Source organism: Podarcis muralis, chromosome 6 (genome assembly GCF_964188315.1).
Source record: "Podarcis muralis chromosome 6, rPodMur119.hap1.1, whole genome shotgun sequence".
Classification (NCBI taxonomy): Eukaryota; Metazoa; Chordata; class Lepidosauria; order Squamata; family Lacertidae; genus Podarcis; species Podarcis muralis.
In genome coordinates, this window is record NC_135660.1 from 21248221 (window position 1) to 21272282 (window position 24062).

Genomic DNA, 24062 nt, shown 5'->3' on the forward strand with positions numbered 1-24062 from the left:
CAGTGAGAGGCCCCATTAGGTAAAGTGTTGCTTCAGGTTAAGAACAGTTTCAGGTTAAGAACAGACCTCCGGAACAAATTAAGTACTTAACCCAAGGTACCACTGTACTTAAAATATGCCTACCATTGGACTTAATACTCGTTGCAGCAACAGAAGATAAAAGAATCTGGCAGTCTCCTCCTCCTATTGTAGTATCATTGCCAGGCAATTGTTCTTCAGTACTGCCAATGTGATGGTTTGCCACCTAAGAAGTTCTGCAAACACTATTGCAGAGGAGACAGCTGAGCATACGTTGGCTTGTCCATTTGGGCCAAAGTGACAGCACACTGAGAGATCTATCTGTTTCTTCATGACCTCAGAAGTTTAGATGCACTTAAGAAAACGCAGACAGAGAGAGAAACTGCTGGTGTTTATTATGAAGTAAAAAGACTTTTTAGCTTGTATGCAACCATGAAGTGGTACGTCCAAACAGTGGGTTGCATCCAGAGTTCCGTGTAGACAGGAACATGGCCTTCTTATTTATTATCCATAAGACGGACTTGTCCTTGGCTGTATGGTCATCTTCTAACATGCAAATGAAATTTCATAGTAAAGAATGAAAAGTATGTGTGTGCAGGGCTCAGAATCACATCCATAATGTTTGTTATGGATTTGTTGTTTGTTGGCGGATGTTACCTTACCACACCCCTCTGTAGGGATGAATTTTATAACATGCCATAATACCACAGTACTAGGTATCAGCGAAGAGTGCAAGCCTTAAGTGTAAAATAATCATGCTTAGGTTTCCATTAAATAATAACAGCTGACACTAATGACATGTATTTCCTCCCCAGATACCGTCAGAAGTTGTGTAGCAAAGTTGTTCTTCAGCTGTCCCCTGAAAGGACATTACTGCCTGTACAGTAAATCCAGTTTTACTCTCATCAGTCAACAGCCTCAGCTTTGGATCCACATCATGTTTCTCTTTCAGCAGGTGTGTGCAATATGTACGTATCCATAGTGGCACTTTTATCATTTAAAGATTCACCCCACCCCACCCCCAATTAAAGTCTAAATTGTTATCTCTTTGGAGATGCTGTTGACCCTAATCACTGTTGTTGTGAGGTGAGTATTATTATTCTGGGTTTGCAGTTACTGGGGCCCTGATACTAACTGGGGTCATTGCTAACTATGCTTTCCTTGTAAGGCAGAATTTGGAATGGGCTTGCAATTTGAGGTTTTGCAAGGAACTTTGGTCTTTGTATTAAGCACAGTTGGCATTGGTCTAGCATGAAACCATTAATACCAACAGGGCAATGGATGGGGAATTGCACCAGAAATGGGGGCAGGTTATTGATTTGCAATCTACATTTTTCAGGGAACCAGTGTTATGTCTACCTCAGACTTCCAGGATTGTCATTATTGTGATTTTCCGTCTGCTAATAATGCTGTTTAACATGCCTTTAGCTTTAACTGTACTGTATGCTGCTTCTGGCGGTTTGGGTTTTTATTTTATTTTAATTATTTTGCAACATTTTACTCGATTTTGCAATCATGCTGGAAAAGGATAAAGACCGACTACGTAAATTGCTTTTGCATGCAAGTTGTAATAATATGGAAAATGTGGCCCATTTCAAACAATGTTAATGTTCTTGACGGATTTTCTTTTTACCATGTGATGATTCCAGCTCTCATATTTTGACTCCTATCTACACAATAGTCTAAATACAGTATGAATAACAGGCAGTGCAAATGAAAAGCAAAACACAGCTCAGTATCAGTATCCCATTCCCACTGAAGGGAAAGGCAGTGTGCAGGAAGAGAGCCGGTGTGCACATTAGTCCAGGAATCCCAACCCAATTTCAGTGCTGTCAAATTTCATTTTATTCTTACATATCCTAATTCAGAGACAGATTAAATGATCAAGACACAAAGGCACCAGAGGAAGGAGGCGGAGTTGTCCTCCCCCGCCCCCTACAACGCCCCACTGCAGATCACGATATTCCTCTGAAGCACCTCTCTCTCTCTCTCTCTCTCTCTCTCTCTCTCTCTATATATATATATATAAGGTGATTTTAAAATACATTGCATTTCGTCAATTTATAATGTAGTGATATACATACCCACTCTGATGCAAGGTCTGTTAAGTTCAATAGTACTTAATCCCCAACAAGGGAAATACGTAAGCTTCACTGAACCCATTGGGACTTACTTCTGAGTACAGGATTGTGCCGTAAATCTTCAATATAGCAAAGAGAAGATCGTACAATTTTGCTTTGAATCTTTCACTCACCCATATGAACAAATTTATTTGCCTCTCTGCCACTGAAATTGCACCCCTATAAAGATGTCTTCTCTGACATGGGGCTGTCCTCACACCGCTCCCCACCTCAAATGGGGGGTCACTTTTTGTGGGGTCGTGTGCAGCCCCTCAATCCTACATGATCCTCGGCAATTCTGCCTGGCTTCGCCTCCCCAAACTAGATGCCTGGAGCCTAACCTCAGACAGTTAACCAATCCCAGTTGGGGAGGTGTTGCCAGGGAAGTTGACAAGGTAGGGTTAGGACCGCCCTGCACACACAATAGAGGGTGGAACTTACCTGGGAGTCTTCAGTTGGCTCCAGAGCTTCTCCCACCCTGCCCTCCCTCAGTTTACACCTTCCTTTTGCAGGTTAACCTCTTCTTTACAGGTATGCGGGTGCTGCTACGGTCATTGATGGTTGCTGTTGAAGGACCGGGAAGGAATTTCCCTGCATTGGCAGGTTTTGCCTTCCCCATAGCAAAACATCACAACAAAGGCAGTTTCAGGCCTTGGGTGGAATCCTTTAGTCTATCTTCCCTAAATGGGGGGGGGGGAATGAAGCGCTGACCCATGCGCCCCCTGCAGCGGCGATCCCAGGGTTCCCCATTAAAGGGGTTGTGTGGAAGGGAGTCACTGGCCATACGCCATTAGGTTGTCAGTGCTCTCCCCTGTGTTGCGGCGAAATGGGGGGTGGGCTCTCTGCTTAAACATACATTTTCCAGAGCCAGCCCAATCCCCACACTGCTGTTCCCTAGATCCCCAGACGGGGGCTGGGAGAGATAAACGCCCAATGCCTAAGCCAAGGTCTCCCTACATCTGAAAGTTTAATAAAGTTGTGGCCAATTTTAATCCCATAACAGGTTGTCATGAGTCATTATTCCTCCCGGGGGTCGCCTGGGGTCGGGGGGTCTCTGCCTGGCCACGCAAAGTTATAGCTGGCATTTATTTACATTGTGCAGTGTTTAATAACATGACCTGTTCACCAGGTATTTGAATCTAGAAAGCATGGGGCACAGAAACTGGAAGCTTCTTTTCCTTTTGGAAGCTCTTCACAGCCTTCTCCTTCCTCCTCAATTACCCCTGCCCGTCACTACTGTTGACACTCCTGTCAATCACAAATTGACACTCCTGCCATTCACAAATCCTGCTATTGAGCTGTGGCACGACTATTATGCTTGGCCAAAGCTGAAGAAACAGGACTAGCATGAATCCCAAGAGCACCAATCGGCAGGTAGCTTAAAACCCATTGGAACATTTCCATTTGCATTTATGTACTATGGCAATGATTCAGCAAAACTTTCAAGTCGCACGCTTCCTTTGAGTGTCTCATCTATTTACAGTTAACCGGAGGCTAAAAACTGAATGTTTATTTAGATAATTGTGTGCACTCTGTCAAAGGTCTCACAGAAGCAGTCTCTGAGACATCAGAAAATATATTTCTTGCCCCAGGCGGATTTTAGGAGCCAAGGGTAGGAGAAACTTGTGGTATCGGTGTTAAGGATATGGAACTACATCAGTAGAGAAACTGAAGTAAGGGTTGAAGCATCTGAGTGAATCTAAACAGAATAGAGAATTAATTGAATCAAATAAAGGAAATAAAGAATATTAAAAGGAAGTGTATATTGGAGGAGCTAATGGGGAAAGAATGTTGAATGGGGGGGCGGAATGCAAGGAGCAAAGACACCATTGATGAATGAAGCTACTATAATCCAGCAAGTTCACTGAGGAATAAGGTTAAAACCTGGTCTTGGGGAAAATAATAAGGTGAAATAGTTAAATACAGATGAAAATCAGCACTGAGGAAAACATGGTGACAGATGGGTGTAAGCCATGTATTAACAATATTGAATTTAGAAGATTGAAGGTAAACACAGTGGAAAATAAAACATATTTTTTAAAAAAAACTGGGTTAATAATTGCACTGCAGTCGCTGTGCCACATTGGTTTCCCTTTATTTTGTAACTTCCTGGGAGTTATAATTTTTATCTTTTTTTAAAATGACAGGGCATAACAGTATCACCCTGTTGCTTTCAGTTACAGTCTGGTTTCAGATTCAGGTTTTATGTACTGTATAGTGTCGGTCGCTTGAATCAGTTATAATGTGTTGAGGACGGGGTTGCCATGCCTCCCTGTACCTCAGCTTCCTTAGCTTGAGCCTCAGAAAGACATGAGAAGGGGGAAAGTTTAAATTATCCATTGTCCCACTGCTCTCTCCCTGATACAGAAATTATTAGGATTGTTTCTTTTGCTATCGACTCTGAGAGTTTTGGGAAGTCGCCAAAAAATTAACTGGGTTGCATGTCAGAACTTTACTAGCCTGTATTTTGTAGTAATTGTCAGATTGTGGGGGGAAACACTGTTCATGACGCTTTCTTCTTTCAATATTGCCCAGCAGAGTTTGTTCCCAGAAGCTTTGTCCATGCAAAATAATTATGTACAAGCCTTGAAAGCGTTGTGGGAGAAAACCCAGCTGAAGGGAACACACAGCTTTGAAACTGCAATGGTTCAGTCTACATTTCCACACCAAAAGGTATTTCTCACTCCTCCCCACCCCCAGTGAGCATTCATGAGGGTATGATGTGCATATTTTTGTTGTTGTTGTTGTTTAGTCGTTTAGTCGTGTCCGATTCTTCGTGACCCCATGGACCAGAGCACGCCAGGCACCTCTGTCCTCCACTACCTCCCGCAGTTTGGTCAAACTCATGCTGGTAACCTCGAAAACACTATCCAACCATCTCGTCCTCTGTCGCCCCCTTCTCCTTGTGCCCTCCATCTTTCCCAGCATCAGGCGCTTTTCCAGGGAGTCTTCTCTTCTCATGAGGTGGCCAAAGTACTGGAGCCTCAGCTTCACGATCTGTCCTTCCAGTGAGCACTCAGGGCTGATTTCCTTAAGAATGGATGCGTTTGATCTTCTTGCAGTCCATGGGACTCTCTTCTCCAGCACCATAATTCAAAATATTACTATATGATAGATCAGTACAGTGGCCACCGAATCTGGACAGAGAGATCAAATCAATTCTGCTCCTCAGGATCATAGTGAAATTTTAGTGGACCATTGGCTGTGGAGTTTATGTGCGAATGCTAGAAGCCTCTGAGACAAGATGGGCTTCGTGAAGCACTGAATTCAAGTACTCCGAAGCTGAAAATTCATGGTTGTGAATAAGAGCGTGGATATAATCAAAACTGAGGAAATGGGGAGAATCAGTTGGATGCTGTTATCCCTAGATATGAACTCCCTAGAAAGGACAGAGAAGTACTGGGAGTGGTGTGGCGAAGCATGTTAAGAGGGTATAAAATCCAGATAAAGTAGAAAACTTGAAGGGACATAGCATACATTTCGTTTCACATCTTCACAAATATAAAAGTGGGAACAGAAAGGTGTTACTTTTAACCGCACCACATAGGAGAGGGCACAGTCTCTTTCTCTGCTTCATGGGTAGCAAATCTTGCATGTGGACTTTTTTTGTCATTTAGTGCAAATGTATTATTCCCCTCAACCTCCTAGACATGCCGTTATTTTGATCACCTTTTGGAGCCTGAAAAGGAGGGGAAGCGTATGGGTTTGTGCAAAATGATGAAGGCTATCCTTTTGTCTTGGTCATTTGTCTGACTAACCTAACTTACCGGAATGAACTTTTGTAAATACATACTTTTATATAGACACATGTGAGCTTGCATGCAGAGCTCGTCTCCTTTTTCATTTTGGCACAGTCTCTTGTTTTTAAATGCTGTTCAGAGGTACCGTATTTTTCGCCCTATAGGATGCACCGGCCCATAGGACACACGTAGATTTTGGGGGGGGGAATAAAGGGGGAAAATTTATTTTCCCCCCCCAGGCACGGGGCTGGGGCGGGGGAAGCCCGAGCTTCCCCCGACCCCAGCCCCCAGAACGGGACCCAGAGCCATGCCGAAGCTACGTGCAGCTTTGGCATCGCTCTGGGAGCTTGCGGGGCTGGGGGAGGGGGAAGCCCTCCGCCAGCCTCCAAACCAGGTCGGGAGACAGCGGGATGGCGTGCTGCGCCTCCCCGCTGTCCCCCGAGTTTGCGGGGCTGGCGACGGGGTGGGGCAGGCTTCTCCCCCCCGCCAGCCTTCTAACCAAGTTGGGGGACAGCGGGAAAGGCACACTGCGCCTCTCCCGCTGTCCCCCGAGTTTGCGGGGCTGGCGACGGGGAGGAGCAGGCTTCTCCCCCCCGCCAGCCTTCTAACCAAGTCGGGGGACAGCGGGATGGCGGCGTCCCGCCTCCCCGCTATCCCCCGAGCTTGTGGGGCTGGCCCTATAGGATGCACCGGCCCATAGGACACACGTAGATTTTGGGGGGGGGGAATAAAGGGGAAAAATTTATTTTTCCCCCCCCCCAGGCACGGGGCTGGGGCGGGGGAAGCCCGAGCTTCCCCCGATCCCAGCCCCCAGAACGGGACCCAGAGCCATGCCGAAGCTACGTGCAGCTTTGGCATCGCTCTGGGAGCTTGCGGGGCTGGGGGAGGGGGAAGCCCTCCGCCAGCCTCCAAACCAGGTCGGGAGACAGCGGGATGGCGCGCTGCGCCTCCCCGCTGTCCCCCGAGTTTGCGGGGCTGGCGACGGGGAGGAGCAGGCTTCTCCCCCCCGCCAGCCTTCTAACCAAGTCGGGGGACAGCGGGATGGCGGCGTCCCGCCTCCCCGCTATCCCCCGAGCTTGTGGGGCTGGCGGTGGGGCTCTCCAGGCTTTAGTGAAAGCCTGCATTCGCCCCATAGGACGCACACACATTTCCCCTTCATTTTTGGAGGGGGAAAAGTGCGTCCTATAGGGCGAAAAATACGGTAGGTTGCCTTTGATCATTTAGCCATCATGGCTAATACCAATCCATAGGCCCATCCTCCATTACTGGGGCATAGTGGCAGAGGACGTTAGAACATAAGAAAAGCCTCCTGGATTAGGCCAGTGGCCCATCTGATCCAGCATCCTGTTCTCACCATGGCCAACAAGACGGGAAGCCTGCAAACAGAATCTGAGCTCAGCAGCATGCTGAGAGCAACAGGCATCAGAACTATACTGCCTCTGACAGTGGAGATGGAACATAGTCATATCTTCTATGAATTCATCCAAGTTGGTGGCCCTCGCTATTTTTGGCAGGAGCGAATCCCATAGTTTTACTGTTTGAAGAAACATGTTCTTTGGTCTACTCTGAATCTTCCAGCATTCAGCTTAATTTGATATCTCCAAGTTCTCAAGGACTGCCTCTCCCCATATGAACCAACCCAGACCATGTGACCATCATATGAAGCCCTTCTTCGTGTGCTCCCTCCACAAGAGGTCCAGAGGGTGGCAACAAAAGAATGGGCCTTTTATGCTGTGGCTCCCCATTTGTGGAATGCTCTCCCCAGGGAGGCTCGCCTGGCGCCTTCATTACATATCTTTAGGCGCTAGGCAAAGTGTTCCTCTAATAACCAGCCTTTAGCTAGTTAAACCTTCTGGGACCCCTTAAATGTGAAAGGGTTTTTTGGTTTATTATATATTTTGTTTTCTCATTTTGTATTTATCTGTTGTGAACCACCCTGTTATCTTCAGATGATGGGCAGTATACAAATTTGAATAATAATAATAATAATAATTCTATTAATAATAATAAAGTGGGGGGGACTTTTCTCTGTCCACTATCCATGCCATGAATACTTTTATACACTTCTATCGTATTGCTTAAACCAAGTTTAATATGTTTCTGAACTTGTCAGTGCCTGCATTGATGTCCTTTGTACTGTTTTTTGAAAGGTCGTTGAGTTTTGTCCCTAATCCCTTGCACATGCAATTGATATCTGGATGGAAAATGAAAATGCTACTTGGCTTTTGCTCTTATTTACAAAAAGAGAGAGAATAGCTGCCTTTTGCAAATTCACATAATTGTGGGCTATGGCACTGACTCTGCAGGGGTAATGATTTGTGCATGCTCTGTCCTGTCAGCCTTTGCCCTTTAAAAATATCCCTGCTTCAAAGCAATTGCAATTTCAAAGATGGCAAAGAATTCTGTTGCAAAGCAAAGCAAAAGATTTCTGGTCAAAGCCTTTAACTGGGGTTCACGCAAGTGACCAGTATGGATTTTTTTAAAAATGTATTTGAAGTAAGTCGTAACTACCTACAATTTTCTTTTAAAAAATAGAAAAACTGCACACAAACACACACACATATGCACAACCCTAACCCTAAAATTGCATAATTGGAAGTTAAGCAAGGAGAGATGCTTTTCTAAAACTTTCACTGACAGAAAAGATCCAAAAAACATGAAGACCAGAAAATAGCAACTTTTGTCTGAATGAGGCTAAACTGCATAGGATTGACCATCACATTAAAAAAAAATAATTTAAGTCCTCCCAATGTCCCCACAAATTGAACAAAAATGATGTAAGTAAAAAAAATATTTTTTTTTACAAACAATAGACTCACTTTGTGTCCAGAGCTGCTTACTTACACAAAAATGCAGTGAAATAAAAAGCAAACAGCAAAACTGCTCAGGGAACAAGCATACTCCTAATGCCATGTTGGGACATTTTTGAAGCAATCCTCACTTTCCAGCTGTGATGGAAAGGCCTCATGACAAGAGATGGGAGTAGACGCATTCGACGTGGGACTGAATTTAAAGCAATCAGATCAAGTCACATGTTTTTTCTGCTTAGAAAAAGTTTGGGTGGGGTTTCCTTTGAGGAGAAGTATAAAATAGGACAAGGAAATAATGTGTGGCTTTGAGTTTTTGAGGGGGGGGGATAAAAAAATCCTTTGCATTCTTATTGAGAGGACTAAAGTATCTTTGGAAATCTTATTATATTTGCTGCTAAACATTTGACTGAGTTCCATGAGTTAGTAGTAGAAGTAGCTGCTGCTACCAGGCCTAAGACAAGGGTGTAGTATTTGTCGTAGGACGTGGGTGGCGCTGTGGTCTAAACCACTGAGCCTCTTGGGCCTGCCAACCAGAAGGTCAGCGGTTCGAATCCGCATGGCGGAGTGAGCTCCCGTTGCTCTGTCCCAGCTCCTGCCCACCTAGCCGTTCGAAAGCACACCAGTGCAAGTAGATAAATAGGTACCACTGTGGCAGGAAGGTAAATGGCGTTTCCGTGTGCTCTGGCTTCCATCACGGTGTCCTGTTTTGCCAGAAGCGGTTTAGTCATGCTGGCCACATGATCCGGAAAGCTGTCTGTGGACAAACGCCGGCTCCCTTGGCCTGAAAGCAAGATGAGTGCCACAACCCTATAGTTGCCTTTGAATGGACTTAACCGTCCAGGGGCCCTTTACCTTTTTTTACCTTTACTAGCCTACAAAGCCTTGAATGGCTTGGGACTTGAAGTGCGTACTTTCCCCAGTATCAGCCATCTCAGGACCTACAATCAGCAGTGGAATCTCTGTTGGTGGAGTGAGTGTTGCCTGGTTGGCACTGACCTATGGCAGAGCTTCCTCAGTGGCATTTCCCTGTTTGTGGAAATCATCCCTGGTGAGTTGTCTTCCCCTCTCTCTTGATTATTAGCATCCAGGAGGAACTAAAAAACTTTGCTACTCACCCATGCATTTAATGAGTAAAACTAGGAATCTGAAGGATGCTGTTCTCTGCAACCTTGCAAATACTAGTTGTGAACCTGCTGCCATTTACATTTTTTGAAATATGTTCTTTATTTTCATTTTATTTTCCTACTTCGTTGTTTTCCATCCTGGGCTCCTTTGGGAGGAAGGGTGGGACAGAAGTCTAATAAATAAAATAGTAGTAGTTTTAGTAGTTTTATCATAATTTTAAAAATCTTTCCTGCCCTTTCTTCAAAAAGCATCCATTTCTACTCCACTCCTTCATTTTATCCTGCAAAGTAGGTTAGACTGAGAGATAATGAGCTGACCATGGTCAGCCAGTAAAAATTTGACCAAGGATTGTCCTTCTCCTAGTTTAATATAACATGCTAATATGATAAGCCTTGTTCAGCATTCACCACCCTGGCTCTTAACCCTATGAGGTGTAGTAGGGGTTGTATCTGAGCATAGGACATTGGGAGAGAAGCTTCTTCACTTACAGTTTCCTGCTGCTTTCAGCTCAAAATCACACACATCCCAGTGATGCTTTGATCTGCTAGATCTTCCCTTTAACTTTGGGTAAAGTATAGATAGCGAAGCAGGATGGGGAGAGGGATTTGGAGCTGGAAAGTGACTAGAGTGGAAAGGTCTCACTGCCTTCCCTTCCTTACTCCCCGATCCACAGCCTACCCAAGCTCATTTTGGCTTTTAAACAATGCAGAAAGTTGAGGGTGGCACTCAGTGTAATGTGTAGTTTGAGCTTTAGAGACACAGCGCTTGACTGAGGGAACCACCAAGAGAGAGGAAAGTGCTTAGGAAAGTGAAATCCGTCTTGGCCAGAATTCTAATACATCATGCAAAATTCCCCAAAGACATTGAACATGCAGCAACAGCAAGTGCTATTGCTCTCAAATGTATTAGTTGCATAATCATATTACGAGCAGGACAAGGGCTCATAAGAAAGATGAACAAGCTTGCCCTGTTGCTCACGTTCTGTAAAAAATATGTGCTGAGTCTCCTTATCGCTACAGCCGTCTCGGTTTTGCAGAACTGGAGCATGCTAATCCCTCGTAGAAAACTTTGGAAGCTCCTTCTACCTCCTCTGTTTGCTAGCTGAGCTTCTGAAGGGTGGGCTTTGCGTCTTTTTTTAAAAAAAACCTCCATGGCTATTTTCTCTTACTGGGAATTCCCTGATGCTGAGGAAGCAGGGGGAAGCCTATCACCAGCTGGCTATCGCTGAAAGTGGTTGCATATCTTCATCCTACGAAAGACGAGCCAAAACTAGAGCCAAAAGCCAGAGCCAAAGTAGAGCTGAAAGCAGAAAACTTGTCGGTTTCGATGCAGTTCAGCTTCAATTATGTACAAAGCTGGGGACACAGAGGATGTTTTAGAAAACAAACAGAGTGCTGACCCTCACCTCCCACTTTGCCTCCTTCCAGTTGGAGCCATTTCCAGTAATCGTCAGAGCCCAGCAGTGAGACTATCAGGGCAGGACTTGGGGGCAGAAGTCTGGGCCTGTAAGCAGCAGAATGACCAGGCGGGTACTCAATCCTAATCAGGTTCATTGCTTTCACTGTGACTTACTTCCAAGTAAGGAAGTCTGGGATTGCAGCCTTAGTCCCATATATTTCTACAGTGTTCCTCAGTCTTAAGAGCCAGAGTATTGACTTAAATGTTTTGTGCTTTAGAGGGTAAATAACTAGGCCCAGAGAGTCTCAGGTGTGATGAGATGCAATTTTCATGTAAGCTCTCCAAGAGAACATCTGGACAACATCAAAGATTTTGCAAAGATTAGATCTGTACCTATGTGCTTCTGATATGAATCCGATCTCCCCCACTCCCTGTGGTTTGTACAGCGTTTGCCGTCAGTCTGCAGGGATGCCTGAATATGTGCACTGCAGGTATGGAGACAATCATGCAGACAATGAGGCGTGTGCAGCCTGCATGCCAGTGTTAATGCTGTCAGCATGAAGTTCTTCAGTCCCATATCATTCCTGCTTCTAGGGTTACCAATTTCTGCTGCTCCTCATAGTACCGCAGAAACACACTGCTGTTTACGAAGGATATTGACAAGCTAGAACGTGTGGAGAGCAGGATGGCAGAGGTGACAAAGGGTCTGGAAACCAAGCCTTACCAGGAACGGTTGAGAGAACGGAATATGCTTAGCCTGGGGAAGAGAAGACTGAGAAGTGATATAACAGTCATCTTCAAACACTGGAAAGGCTGTTACATGGAAGACGGAGCAAGCTTGCTTCCTGTGGCTCCAGAGTGTAGGACCTAAACCAGTGGATTCAAATTACAGGAGGGGAAATTCTGAATATACATTAGGAAAAGCTTTCTGATTATAAGAGCTGTTTGACAGTGGATGTCAGGTGTGCGTGCAGGAGCCAGGCCCTGTGGCCAATAGGCATAGCTGTCAAAGTTTCCCTTTTTTAAAGGGAAATTCCCTTATTCTGAATAGGATTCCTCGCAAGAAAAGGGAAAAGTTGACAGTTATGCCAATAGGACTTTGCAGGACTGGGGCCTTTCTAAGTTTGTTCTGAAGAGGCGCAGGTGAGGTCGATTGGTAACTCACAGCACCTGGTGGCAAGAGGTGGGAAGGGATATAAGGTCAGCATTTCCCTTTGGCTCTTTGCCATAGCAACACGCTCCCTGCCTTGCTGTGTTTGGCTTCTTGCTTCCTGATCCTTGAACCTCGACTTCTTGACTCGCTGCTTCTTGATCCTTGGACCCTTGAGTTCCTTGCTTCTTGATCCTCAGACCCCTGACTTTGTGCCTCCTTGCTTCCTGACCCTCGGACTCTTGGCTTCCTGACTCCTGGCTTCTGGACCCCCGTTCCTGCTCCCACCCCACCATCTTGCCCTCGGTCCTGACGTCCCCTGCCGGGACTTCGATCGCCCAGGAACCGGACTTTGACAGTGGAAACCTCAGAAGGTGATGGACTCTCCTCCATTGGAGGTTTTTAAACAGAGGTTGGATGGCTGTATGTCAGGGATTCTTTAGCTGTGATTCCTGCATTTCAGGGAATTGAACTGGAATGACCCTTAAGACCCCTTCCTATTCTACAAGTCTATGATTCTATGGAATTGAGAAGACACCAAGTACTAGATACATCTTACCAGTCCATGTAGCCAGACTGGGAACTTGAACTTTCAACAAATTCCTCAACAAAGACTCCCAAGTATCATACTTTTCTGTCTATAAGATGCCCCCATGTATAAAATGCCCTCTATTTTGGGGGATTAATTGGAGTTGTTGAGCACTACCCTATGCACTACCCATGTATAAGATAACTTTTTAGCATGATTTTTAAAGGAAAAAACATAGTCTTATACACAGAAAAATACAGTAAGCTTAGTAGTCATAGGATCAAATGATAGGTCCTCTTACAGATCAGTAACTGTTTAAAGAACAAGACGTACAGAGCAGGTATCATTTGATATTTTTCACAGAGGAGGAACCTGTAGGTGCACTCAAGAATTTCAGTTGAGACTGATGCTTTTAAACTTATTTTAACATCTTGGCTGTGATTCCTGGAAGACCTGCTCCCTGCCTTGCAGGACTTTTTCCACCTGGGAGAAGGGGTTGAAAATAAAACGACCGATATCCTAAAGGGCATTATACAAATCTATAGTTTGCACTTGGAACACTGTATACAATTCTAGTCACCATACCTCAAAAAGAATATTATAGAAAAGGTTCAATTATAACACCTTATGCTTTTTAGCTTAGAAAGAAAACATGGTTGGGGTATATCAAGTTATGCATGGTGTAGAGAAAGTAGAAGGGGAGAAGTTTTTCTTCCCCTCATATAATACTAGACTGTGGGATCATCCAATGAAACGGAACGTTGGAAGATTCAGAATAGGAAAAATGAAGTACAGTGGTACCTTGGATCCCGAACGCCCTGGAACTCGGACATTTTGGCTCCCGAACGCTGCGAACCCAGAAGTGATTTTTCCAGTTTGTGAACATTCTTTTGGAACCTGAATGCCCGACGGGCCTTCCGCAGCTTCTGATTGGCTGCAGGAGCTTTGTTTTTGAATGTTTTGGAAGTCGAACGGACTTTTGGAACAGATTCTGTTTGACTTCCAAGGTACGGCTGTACTTCTTTATTCAGCACACAGCTGAAGTGTGAAATGCACCACCACAAAATGTAGTGATACCCACTAACTTAAAGGTAACGGGACCCCTGACCATTAGGTCCAGTCGTGGCCGACTCTGGGGTTGCGGCGCTCATCTTGCTTTATTGGCCAAAGGAGGCAGCGTACAGCTTCCGGGTCATGTGGCCAGCAGGACTAAGCCGCTTCTGGCAAACCAGAGCAGCGCAAGGAAACGCCGTTTACCTTCCTGCCGGAGCGGTACCTATTTATCTACTTGCACGTTGATGTGCTTTTGAACTGCTAGGTTGGCAGGAGCAGGGACCGGGCAACGGGAGCTCACCCCATCACGGGGATTCGAACCGCCGACCTTCTGATCAGCAAGTCCTAGGCTCTGTGGTTTAACCCACAGCGCCACCCATGCTCCTATGCACTAACTTAGGTGGCTTTAAAAGTGGATTAGACAAATCCATGGTTACTAGCTATGATTGCTGTGTACCACTGCCAATGTCAGAGACCGTATGCCTCTAAATGCCAGCTGTTGCAAATTACAAGTGGGCAGAGTTCTGTGGGGCTCAGGTCTTGATTGTGGGCATCCAAGAGTCATCTGGTTGACCACTGTAAGTACAGGATGTTGGGCTAGATGGACCTTTAGTCTGATCCAGGTCTCTTCTTAAGTTTTTATGACATGAATTACGGTATTTGTACTCCATTGGCTTCAGTTGTGGAATGCCAATTTTGCAGCTCAAGCAAGGTCTTCTGGGGGGAAAGACCTTTTAATGGAAAATGGAACATGAAAAGGCAAATTGATAAACAGCAAAGAAAACTTGCGAATGGTGATTTACTAAATCTGGGCTTTTTGTGTTTTTATTTTAATTTACAACTAGTCCGTCCTATCATAATAAAGCATGTCAACTTCACTACTCTGTTACATTTCATCAGAGACAGCCAGATGTTTTATATCAGTCAGAGAAATTTAGAATGCCGGGCAGTCTGGTTAAAGAAACTTCTCTTTGCTGGGGATTTTTTTTTTTAAGGCTTCATTTTACCCTAGCCAATTGAAATAGCATTTTTAAACATTTGTCACAACTACTCAGGAGGTAGGGAAGACCTTATCCATCCTGTCTATCAGTTATTTGGCAGAGTTCCCTCAACCTGGACGTATGCCAGCTTTTGCTGTAGCTTTCAAAATGCACATGGATGCTCTGAAGGGATTTAAAAAATGGATTGTGCTTTGTACCAAAGACTAGTGAGGATGCAGTTTTGCATTGCCCAAGTCTGCATAATGCTAAACCATGTTTTGTTAAACTATGGTTTGTTAAACCATGACTTGTACTATCCCACCTACGTGGAATGCTGTTTCCCTGATGGAAATCTTCTCCCAACGTGTACAAGAAAAAGCAGTGCATTAGATGGACATTTCTGTTAGTAGGATATTGTGAGGAAAGAGTTAAGCACCTCTGCCAAATCCAAACTGGAGGCTCATGCAACTGCTTCGTCGGCCAAAGAGAAACATATTTGGAAAGCCAGTCGTGGATTTTCCACAGCACATCTACCTTGGTCCAGAATAATTTGTTGAAACAAGAATGGCCAAAAGGCACATGATTCTACTGAAGCTAAGCAGGCCTAGTCCTGTAAGCTGCTCAGTCAGGAGACTGCTGGGGAACCATCTGTAAGCTTCCTTGAGCTCCTTGGAGGAAGAATCGGGTATCGGTGTGATTAAGAGGCAGCATGGGGGAAACTGGGTTCAGATTGCCTTCCAGTCATGAAGCTTTCTGGTTGACCTTGGGCCAGTCACCTAACCTGAAGGGAAAAGACAGGTTCAGCCAAGGTTTGAGAGGACCACCTACCTCCCAAGATTGTTGTGAGCATTAAATGGACACAGAGAAACATACATGCTATCCTGAGCACAACCCTCCTGTCAATTAAAAGGAGCAAAAATGATGTCTAGGGAGGTTGGCATGAAACATGAGCTGAGGCCCCTAGTATAAAATACAAGGATGACATTCAATTTATCATATTGTCAATCATACACAAGTAGTGTTTTATTATGCAGCTACCTGACAATAATAGCCTGTTATTCTTAAGCTGAAATCCCATGCAACACTTTCTTGAGAATAAGTCCAATCAAACCCAAAGAAATTTACTTCTGAATAAGTACATGCACAGGTGATGTATTAAGTTAGATTTATTTTTTAAAATTGCTGGTGCTAAATTCTGGTGAGAGGTTCTTCTCCCCCCCTTTTTTTTTTCTTCCCTTCTTTCTCTTTACTTCCACTCATGTAAACTTGAAGTTTACACAATCAGCAAATTTCTCTGGCAGAAGAACATACCCCAGTGACTTCAGTGAAAGGGTTTATGACTTGTATAATTGTAACAGACTGCAGAATATGGCCAAATCAGTGCATATGGGTTAAACAGAGTCTTTTTTAAAAAAAAAAGAAATTAGCTAGCAAAGAATGTTGTGTTGTACTCTTCAGTATGCACATACCGCAGAAAATATTTTTATAACGTAGTTCAAATATTCTGGTAAGTAAAATGCTTCCAGATGTATTTATTTCCTAACAGATTTCCGGTCAATTGCTTCATGGATATTTATGAAAGTACATAGGCTATGTTACTTTTTAAACAAACACGGCAACCTCCTTGCAATTCATTTAGAAATCATTTGTGTTAGCTCATGCTGTCATTTGCGAAGGAAATCTTAAGGCGTCAACAAAATCTAGGTAACAGTTCCCCTAAAGGGGGAAGAAGAGAAAACTTTGAACAAGTTTCTTGTGGGAGATAAAATGGCATTTCTGTTTTGTCATCAAGCTAAAAGATCCTGTTCTAATAAAATTCAGCCTGTTACAAGAAAGGAATTTCCGACTAAACATTCGGAAAAACTTTCTGACAGTAAGAGCTGTTCGACAGTGGAACAGTCTCCCTCAGGAGGTGGTGAACTCTCCTTCCTTGGAGGTTTTTAAGCAGAGGTTGGATGGCCATCTGTCATGGATGCTTTAGCTGAGATTCCTTCATGACCCTGGGTCCCTTCCAACTGATTCTATGAATTTAGCTTCAAAATAATTTGTTTTTCTGGGTTAGTTTTAGGACATCCGAAAGGACACGTGTTCCCCTTCATGGATCACTGCCTTGCCGTGGCGAAGGGGCTTGAAGGTCCGTATAGTTAAAGCTATGGTTTTCCCAGTAGTGATGCATGGAAGTGAGAGCTGGACCATAAAGAAGGCTGATCGCTGAAGAAGTGATGCTTTTGAATTATGGTGCTGAAGGAGACTCTTGAGAGTCTCATGGACTGCAAGAAGATCAAACCTACCCATTCTGAAGGAAATCAGTCCTGAGTGCTCACTGGAAGGACAGATCCTGAAGCTGAGGCTCCAATACTTTGGCCACCTCATGAGAAGAGAAGACTCCTTGGAAAAGACCCTGATGTTGGGAAAGATGGAGGGCACAAGGAGAAGGGGACGACAGAGGATGAGATGGTTGGACAGTGTTCTCAAAGCTACCCGCATGAGTTTGACCAAGCTGCGGGAGGCAGTGGAAGACAGGAGTGCCTGGCGTGCTCTGGTCCATGGGGTCATGAAGAGTCGGACACGACTAAACAACAACAAAGGACACGTGTTCCTCACTAGATGCCAGATAGCCCAGCAAACAACAGCATGGATCTTCTGCAATCCACAATGACACCTTCACTTTAGCCTGTCATTAGTACAAAAGTAAAGACTATTCAGTGTGGACTACTCTGCAACACTGAGGATCTCTAAAATAATCATTGTGGGGCAGGGCTGAGAAGCCATTTTCATTTGGAGGGCCCCAGGAGAATCACTTTCCAGGTGATCAGACATAGTGCTCAGTCTGCACTCTGTACAGCTTTTAAAAATTTCATTAGTCAATCACCAAAAAGTTGACTGGAGTAGTTACAGAACAGCACACAGCGTAATTGCTATATTATACGAGACTGAGAGCTTGAATCCATTGCTTATAAACTTTTACTTTCAGTTCCCATTGCTTATAAACTTTTACTTTCAGTTCCCATTGCTAGAAGTACTTAACCTTATTACTTTTTATTTTGCAGGTAATAAATTGCACATCAGTCAAGTCTGTTCCTAACAGGGTTGGTCTCTCTCTCTCTCTCTCCCCCCCCCCCCGTTTTCTTTTTTGTAACTTGCCTAGGATCTGGACCATGTGCGGATACATCTGGAAGAAGTGAGGTTCTTTGATTTATTTGGTTACAGCGAGGAAGCAGGGGCTTGGCAGTGCTTCATGTGTAATAACCCTGAAAAAGCAACAGGTAACGAGTTTTTCCTGCAGTAGTGAGATACACAAGTAATAATGTTCAGAATCTGACAGTGCTGAGGGCTGCTCTGTGCAGACGATATGAATTAGGCGACCAAACCATTCATGTCTGTAATGAACGTGTACAAATGGAGAGTCACTTACAGCTGCAATCCTAAAACACATTTACAAGGAGGCAATCTCCTTGAATTCAATAGGACTTTCTCCCAAGGACACATGCTTAGAATTCCACTGTGTATTGCATCTCGGCTGAATGTTTTGGTGGAAATTCACCAGATCAGGAAGCCAGTACTTCTTAATTCAAAGGGCGAACTGCAAATCTGTGTGCCACATTATCAAGGTGCTGGAGCATTTATTTACATGGGGAGAATTGTGGTAAAGAAAACCCCAGCATTGATATACACAAATATAATGCAATTCTTTATCTCTCTATAGCAGGGATGGGGAATCTTTGGCCCTCCAGATATTGCTGGAAGTCGTGGGCTAAATTACTGGAGGATTTAACTAGTGTGCATATGCAAGTGTACCTATCCAAGTTTCATGTGTCCATTTAAAAATATTTAAGCTAATGAAACCATGCCCAGCGAAGCCATAATAATGATTTTTTTATATGTAATTTTCGAAACCTGTTGGTTGGCTTCCCATTGGTAAATGATGAGCTCTAATTCCTATAATGACTTGGCTTGCTTTATTACTGATTTCTGCTTCTTTGGGGTGTGGCTCAGTTAAATGGACTTACACCAATTATTCTTTTGGGCCAGCATGTTTGCACAAAAAACATTTCATGGTTTGGGACAGATGGAGATATGAGGGGAAAAACAGATGCCAATTAAAATGAGTTGCCATCTGAAGATGTGACACTACTGAAATCATACAGCAGGGTGGAAACAGCTGGCAATTAGGGAGTTTGGACAACTTTCTAATGCTGACTGTTGGCTATTACACAGAGTTGAAGACTTTCTAAATTTTCACTAACATCATCAGAGAGTTTTGCATTTGTGTGAAGTGCTTTTCATTGTATTTTACCCAACTCGGTTTAGCACAAGTCATAATTAATTTTCCAGCATTTTTCAAAGAAAACTGGGTTCATTTTATTCAGCAGCACATCTGCTGAAGGGTATGATCTAGACTGAGTCATTGCTCGATTAAGCAGTTTTTCTATGCAATCCCTGGACAAAATAAATTAAGACTGAAAATCCTTAGCACATCTACAGGGAAACATGTTCCAGTGAAACTAATAGAACTTGAGTAAATAATAAGTTGCTTACTTCCAAGAAATTAATTAGGGGTTTGAAAGGTTTTCCTACCCAATCCTGAGAGTTTAACTTACAATAATTTAAATTGAGGACATCTAAATTACCAGTTAAAATCTAAATACAAACTAGGGCTGCTAAAACCCAGCTTACCTTCAGTCACCAAATTTCATCCCATTCCAGAGAAAAGAAACATAATTGTTATGAGATTCAAGACAACCCACGAAGAACAGCTGTTTAGGTACCTGTGTATTGCAAACTTAAAAATGGCCAGGATCCAACAAATAATTAAATGAAGGGCATTTTTCCTTATACTTCTCAAAGAGTGGACCCAATTCCACATCGCAGACTACTTTTACAACTGTTGGGCATTTTAAGAACAGTTTGAGGCCAGTGGGGTCTGCGCAGAATATTATAGAATCATACTTTCCAGACACAGGCAGTAGGCAATCATGGGGGGGGCAGTGATCAGGATTTGGGGCATCATTTTATCATGCTTACCCCATCTCCTAAACAAAACATAGCCACAAAAAATAAGAGTTCCTGTTTTTAGTGTCTAATGTAAATCCAGAAGTTCCATCTCTGGACAATGAGGTGAGTTATCTCTATGGGCTCCTCCAGTTATGCCATCAATGTTACATAAGTCCCGGAAGTTTACAGGTGCTTGTTGATCTTTCTTTGGTTTTCAAGTTTTTCTGTACAGTGGTACCTCGCAAGACGAATGCCTCGCAAGACAAAAAAACTCGCTAGACGAAAGGGTTTTCCGTTTTTTGAGTCGTTCCGCAAGACGAATTTCCCTATGGGCTTGCTTTGCAAGACGAAACGTCTTGCGAGTTCTTGCGAGTTTGTTTCCTTTTTCTTAAAGCCGCTAAGCCATTAATAGCCGCTAAGCCGCTAATAGCCGTGCTTCGCAAGACGAAAAAACCGCAAGACGAAGAGACTCGCGGAACGGATTAATTTCGTCTTGCGAGGCACCACTGTACAATATATATAAATTGTAAACTTATGTACTTCTGTATACTTGGGGATAATAGAAACCAACAACTTATTCTTGCACAGTCCCATTTCTTTTCCAAACTAATAGGCACTCTACCATGCAAGTTGTTCAAAGGAAAGAATTCCACTAAGCCAGGACAAGCTCCATCCATGGATCTAGGTAGCTGTTTGGGCCCCAGTTCCTTTTTCTGGCTGATCTTACAGACCCAAGTGAAGTATAGGGCAATCCAGAATGTTGCTGTTTTCATATGGGATTCAGTCTCATCGTGACAAATTAAGGTTGGGCAATTAAAGTTGACTTGCCACTCTTCCATAACAAACCTGCTTCTCCCCCCAAAAACCGAAGCTTTTGGCAATAAGGGAAGTGGTGGGAAAATGCACTGAAAAGTACTGTATTGGACAATAGGCAAATCTCTTTTCAATCCTTCCATTGTAGAATGTAGAAACTATGACTGAGGCAAAATGGCCTCCCTCGTTTTGCAAGTGTCAAAAAGCACCTTTCTGTTTGTTATTTTACAATGCTTCATGATAATATGTTCAACATTCATTTGGTTTTGATGCTGTTCTTCTCAGCACCATTTCCGTTCTTCTCCGCCTTCACTATCTATGGCAGGAACATGTTGTTGGACTTCGATAAGGTCCAGCCACCATCTAGCAGCCCATTCCTGGTTCATGGCTTAATTTGCTCACAGCTGTGCCAGCTGATGTACTTTTGACAGTGCTGTGCCAACACTTTGCCCAATATGTCACTACAAAAAGTTGTAAGTAAAATCAATCAATTAAACAGCCGTGTGGACAAATGAAGTCAAGTGCAGGAAAAGAAGAATGGAATTGGGAATTGAAGAGTTGTCACTACAGAAACAAAAGTGTGCTAGTCATCAACGAAACAAGTCAGATGTTCCATTCGGTGGATCCTCTTTCAGCCATCTCTCAGGCTGCATCAAATGCAAATTTTGAAATCAGAAAATATTGTTGCGGGCCTAATATTAACTCTTGGGGGAGTAACAAATTACTTTGATTAATTAATTTGGTTGCATGTGCAACTGCAGCTAAATCAATGAGGAATCTAAAGGTCGTTAAAAGCCTGCATTCATAATTTTTCAGTAGACTCCTAATATATTGAATTTCCTAAATGGAATGCTATGTCTGCTTTTGATAGTTCTTAAGGAAAATTGCTCAGCTAAAAAGACATAAAATGTCTGTTTAAAAGACTTAAATGTATGGTTTTGCCAGTTCCTGTCTCTCTTAGTTATTATTTAAAAGTAGCCACTTTCAAAGATTATATATATATATATATATATATATATATATATATATATATAATCTCCAAACACTCCAGTGTGGAACATATTGAATCAAAATGTTTGACATTAGAAACCTCACTATATTGGGGGCTTTCTTTGCTCATTTCCTGCTGTCATAGCAAAAAAATGAAATGGGTTTATTTTTTGAGTAGTCATCTGCCAGATGGGGAGCATATTATTTTACAGGCAGCTGGACTCCTCACGCTGGAAATACATGTTAGAGACTACTGATATCCATTAGACCCTTTGTCTTCAGCTGATGGGTCGTGACCCACCCTAAGGTGGGTCACACCCAGTGACACTGCAGCCATTTGTGTTGTTTAAGTTTTCTTAAAAGAAGGAAAAAGCAAAAAAGCAAAGGAAAGAAGGAAGAAGGAAGATAGGAGAAATGCAGACTGCAGACGGTGGGGAGTCAGACATGTATATAATCAAAACTAAACGTTTGGTCCTATGTTACAAACTGGGATTGAATGTGAGTTTTGGGTTTTAAAAGGCATTTCTGCACTAAAATCCGACCAGAGACATACCATGCGCAGCTCTGTCCATGCCTCACCTCTTAGCATTTGCTCCCTCATAGTAGTTATTTTATTTCTTTATTTTAGCGCATTTCTATCCCATGTTTTCCTCCAAGGAGCTCAATGTGGTGTATGTGGTTCACCCACTGGTCCTTTAATCCCCGAGTCTTGTTTTGTGCCTGTGTTGTGTTTTGCTACCAGCCAAGACTATCACCTCTGAGTGTTCCCGATTTCCAGCTTTCCAAATATACGTTTTAAGAATTATTATTTATATAAAAAAATTGTGCACCACTACAGTGGTGCCCCGCAAGACGAATGCCTCGTAAGACGAAAAACTCGCTAGACGAAAGGTTTTGCGGTTTTTGAACTGCTTCGCAAAACGAATTTCCCTATGGGCTTGCTTCCCAAGACGAAACGTCTTGCGAGTTTGTTTCCTTTTTCTTAAAACCGTTCATACTGTACCAAGTTTGAAGCGGGAACTGGGCTGGCAGGGAGCGAGCGAGGGAGCGACCTACCTTTTCCAGTTTCAGCCTTGGGGAAGTAGAGCGTCTCGCTCTGCAAATGAACGCAAGGCAAGAAAAGAGCGGGAGCAAATCTCTTCCAAGCGCGATCGTGAGCACGACAATTAGTCCTGAGTTCCGAGCAGAGTAACCCGATACAAGAGAGAGAGAGACTCCGGAGACAGAGCGTGTACGTAAAAGCGCACGAAAGAAAGACTGCAGAAGGAGCCAAAGAACAAATAACGGACTTGGGCGCAACAGAAGCGGGATCTAGCAGAACGACGCAGAGGGATCCTCTTCTGGAGAGGGCACAGAGGAGGCAGGTGGGCTGGGATCCAGCGGATCTGGCTCGGTCTCTGTGCCGCCTCTGCCTCTCTCTCTCCCCCCCTCCCCACGTGGCTGCTCCATTTTGCCCTAACTGCGCGAAGGCAGGAGGGGGACCGAGGAGGAGGAGGAGGAGGCATCCACTGCGCTTGGGCCGCCGCGAAGGCACCTTTGCGGGGGTGGGAAGAAGCCAGGAGGAGCTGCCGAGACTGTGGGGAGCCCGGCGGCATGGCGCAAGGTAACGGGGGGAGCAAGGGAGAGTCTGCGCCGGGCGCTTCGTGCGTCCGCCCTCGGTTCCTGGGCTCAAACTTCCTTTGGCACCTCGTGGAGAGAGAGGGAGAGGAGCGGGCTGGGGCTTTGATGTGGGACGCGGTTTGGTGGAGCGAAGACGCGGCAAGGCTTGGCGACAGAGGAAGGGGGGCTGTTTTCGTGGGGAGGTGGGAGGGGGTGTCTTTGCCTCTTCCCGGCAACAGATCCTCCAGGCTGGGGAAACTCCTTCTGCTGGGGAGCGACCCGCTTTGTGCTTTGCCCGCTATCCCATTATAAAAGGAGTACTGTAATAATGTTCATAATACAGTACCAGGGTGCATCCGTGCTTCGCAAGACGAAAAATCCGCAAGACGAAGAAACTCACAGAATGAATTAATTTCGTCTTGCGAGGCACCACTGTATTCATAAAAAATGTTTTTACGACAGATGTGCATAAAACCATACAGTAAAAACGATATATATAAAAAAACCAGAAATCAGATTTGATGAAAAGATGTATTCTGTAGGCCTGACAGAATAGAAGAGCTTTCAGCAGGCGTTTAAAAGTTGTCACCAAAGGTGCCTGCTGAATCTCTATTGGCAGATTGAAGACACCAAAGACTTGGTTCCTTGTTGTCGTCAGATGAAGTTCGGCAGCTGAGGGAACAGTGCTCCTGCAGGTGATCAAGTGGGATGTAAAGGTTCAGGTGGTCCCTAAGGTTCCCTG

The 24062-nt window shown here is 44.1% G+C and overlaps 1 protein-coding gene across 4 annotated transcripts in view; it reads left to right on the top strand.

Annotated features, from left to right (window-relative positions):
• VEPH1 (ventricular zone expressed PH domain containing 1) overlaps positions 1 to 24062 on the top strand; it is a 128616-nt gene that overhangs the window by 89089 nt on the left and 15465 nt on the right. For 3 of the 4 annotated variants that reach the window (XM_077929841.1, XM_028731386.2, XM_077929842.1), the window contains exons 10-12: positions 834 to 973; positions 4677 to 4811; positions 18072 to 18189. In XM_077929841.1, coding sequence (XP_077785967.1) covers positions 834 to 973; positions 4677 to 4811; positions 18072 to 18189 — 393 coding nt within the window. Of the gene's footprint in view, positions 1 to 833; positions 987 to 4676; positions 4812 to 18071; positions 18190 to 24062 lie in introns of those variants that run through there. The other variant, XM_028731387.2, reaches the window with a different exon arrangement.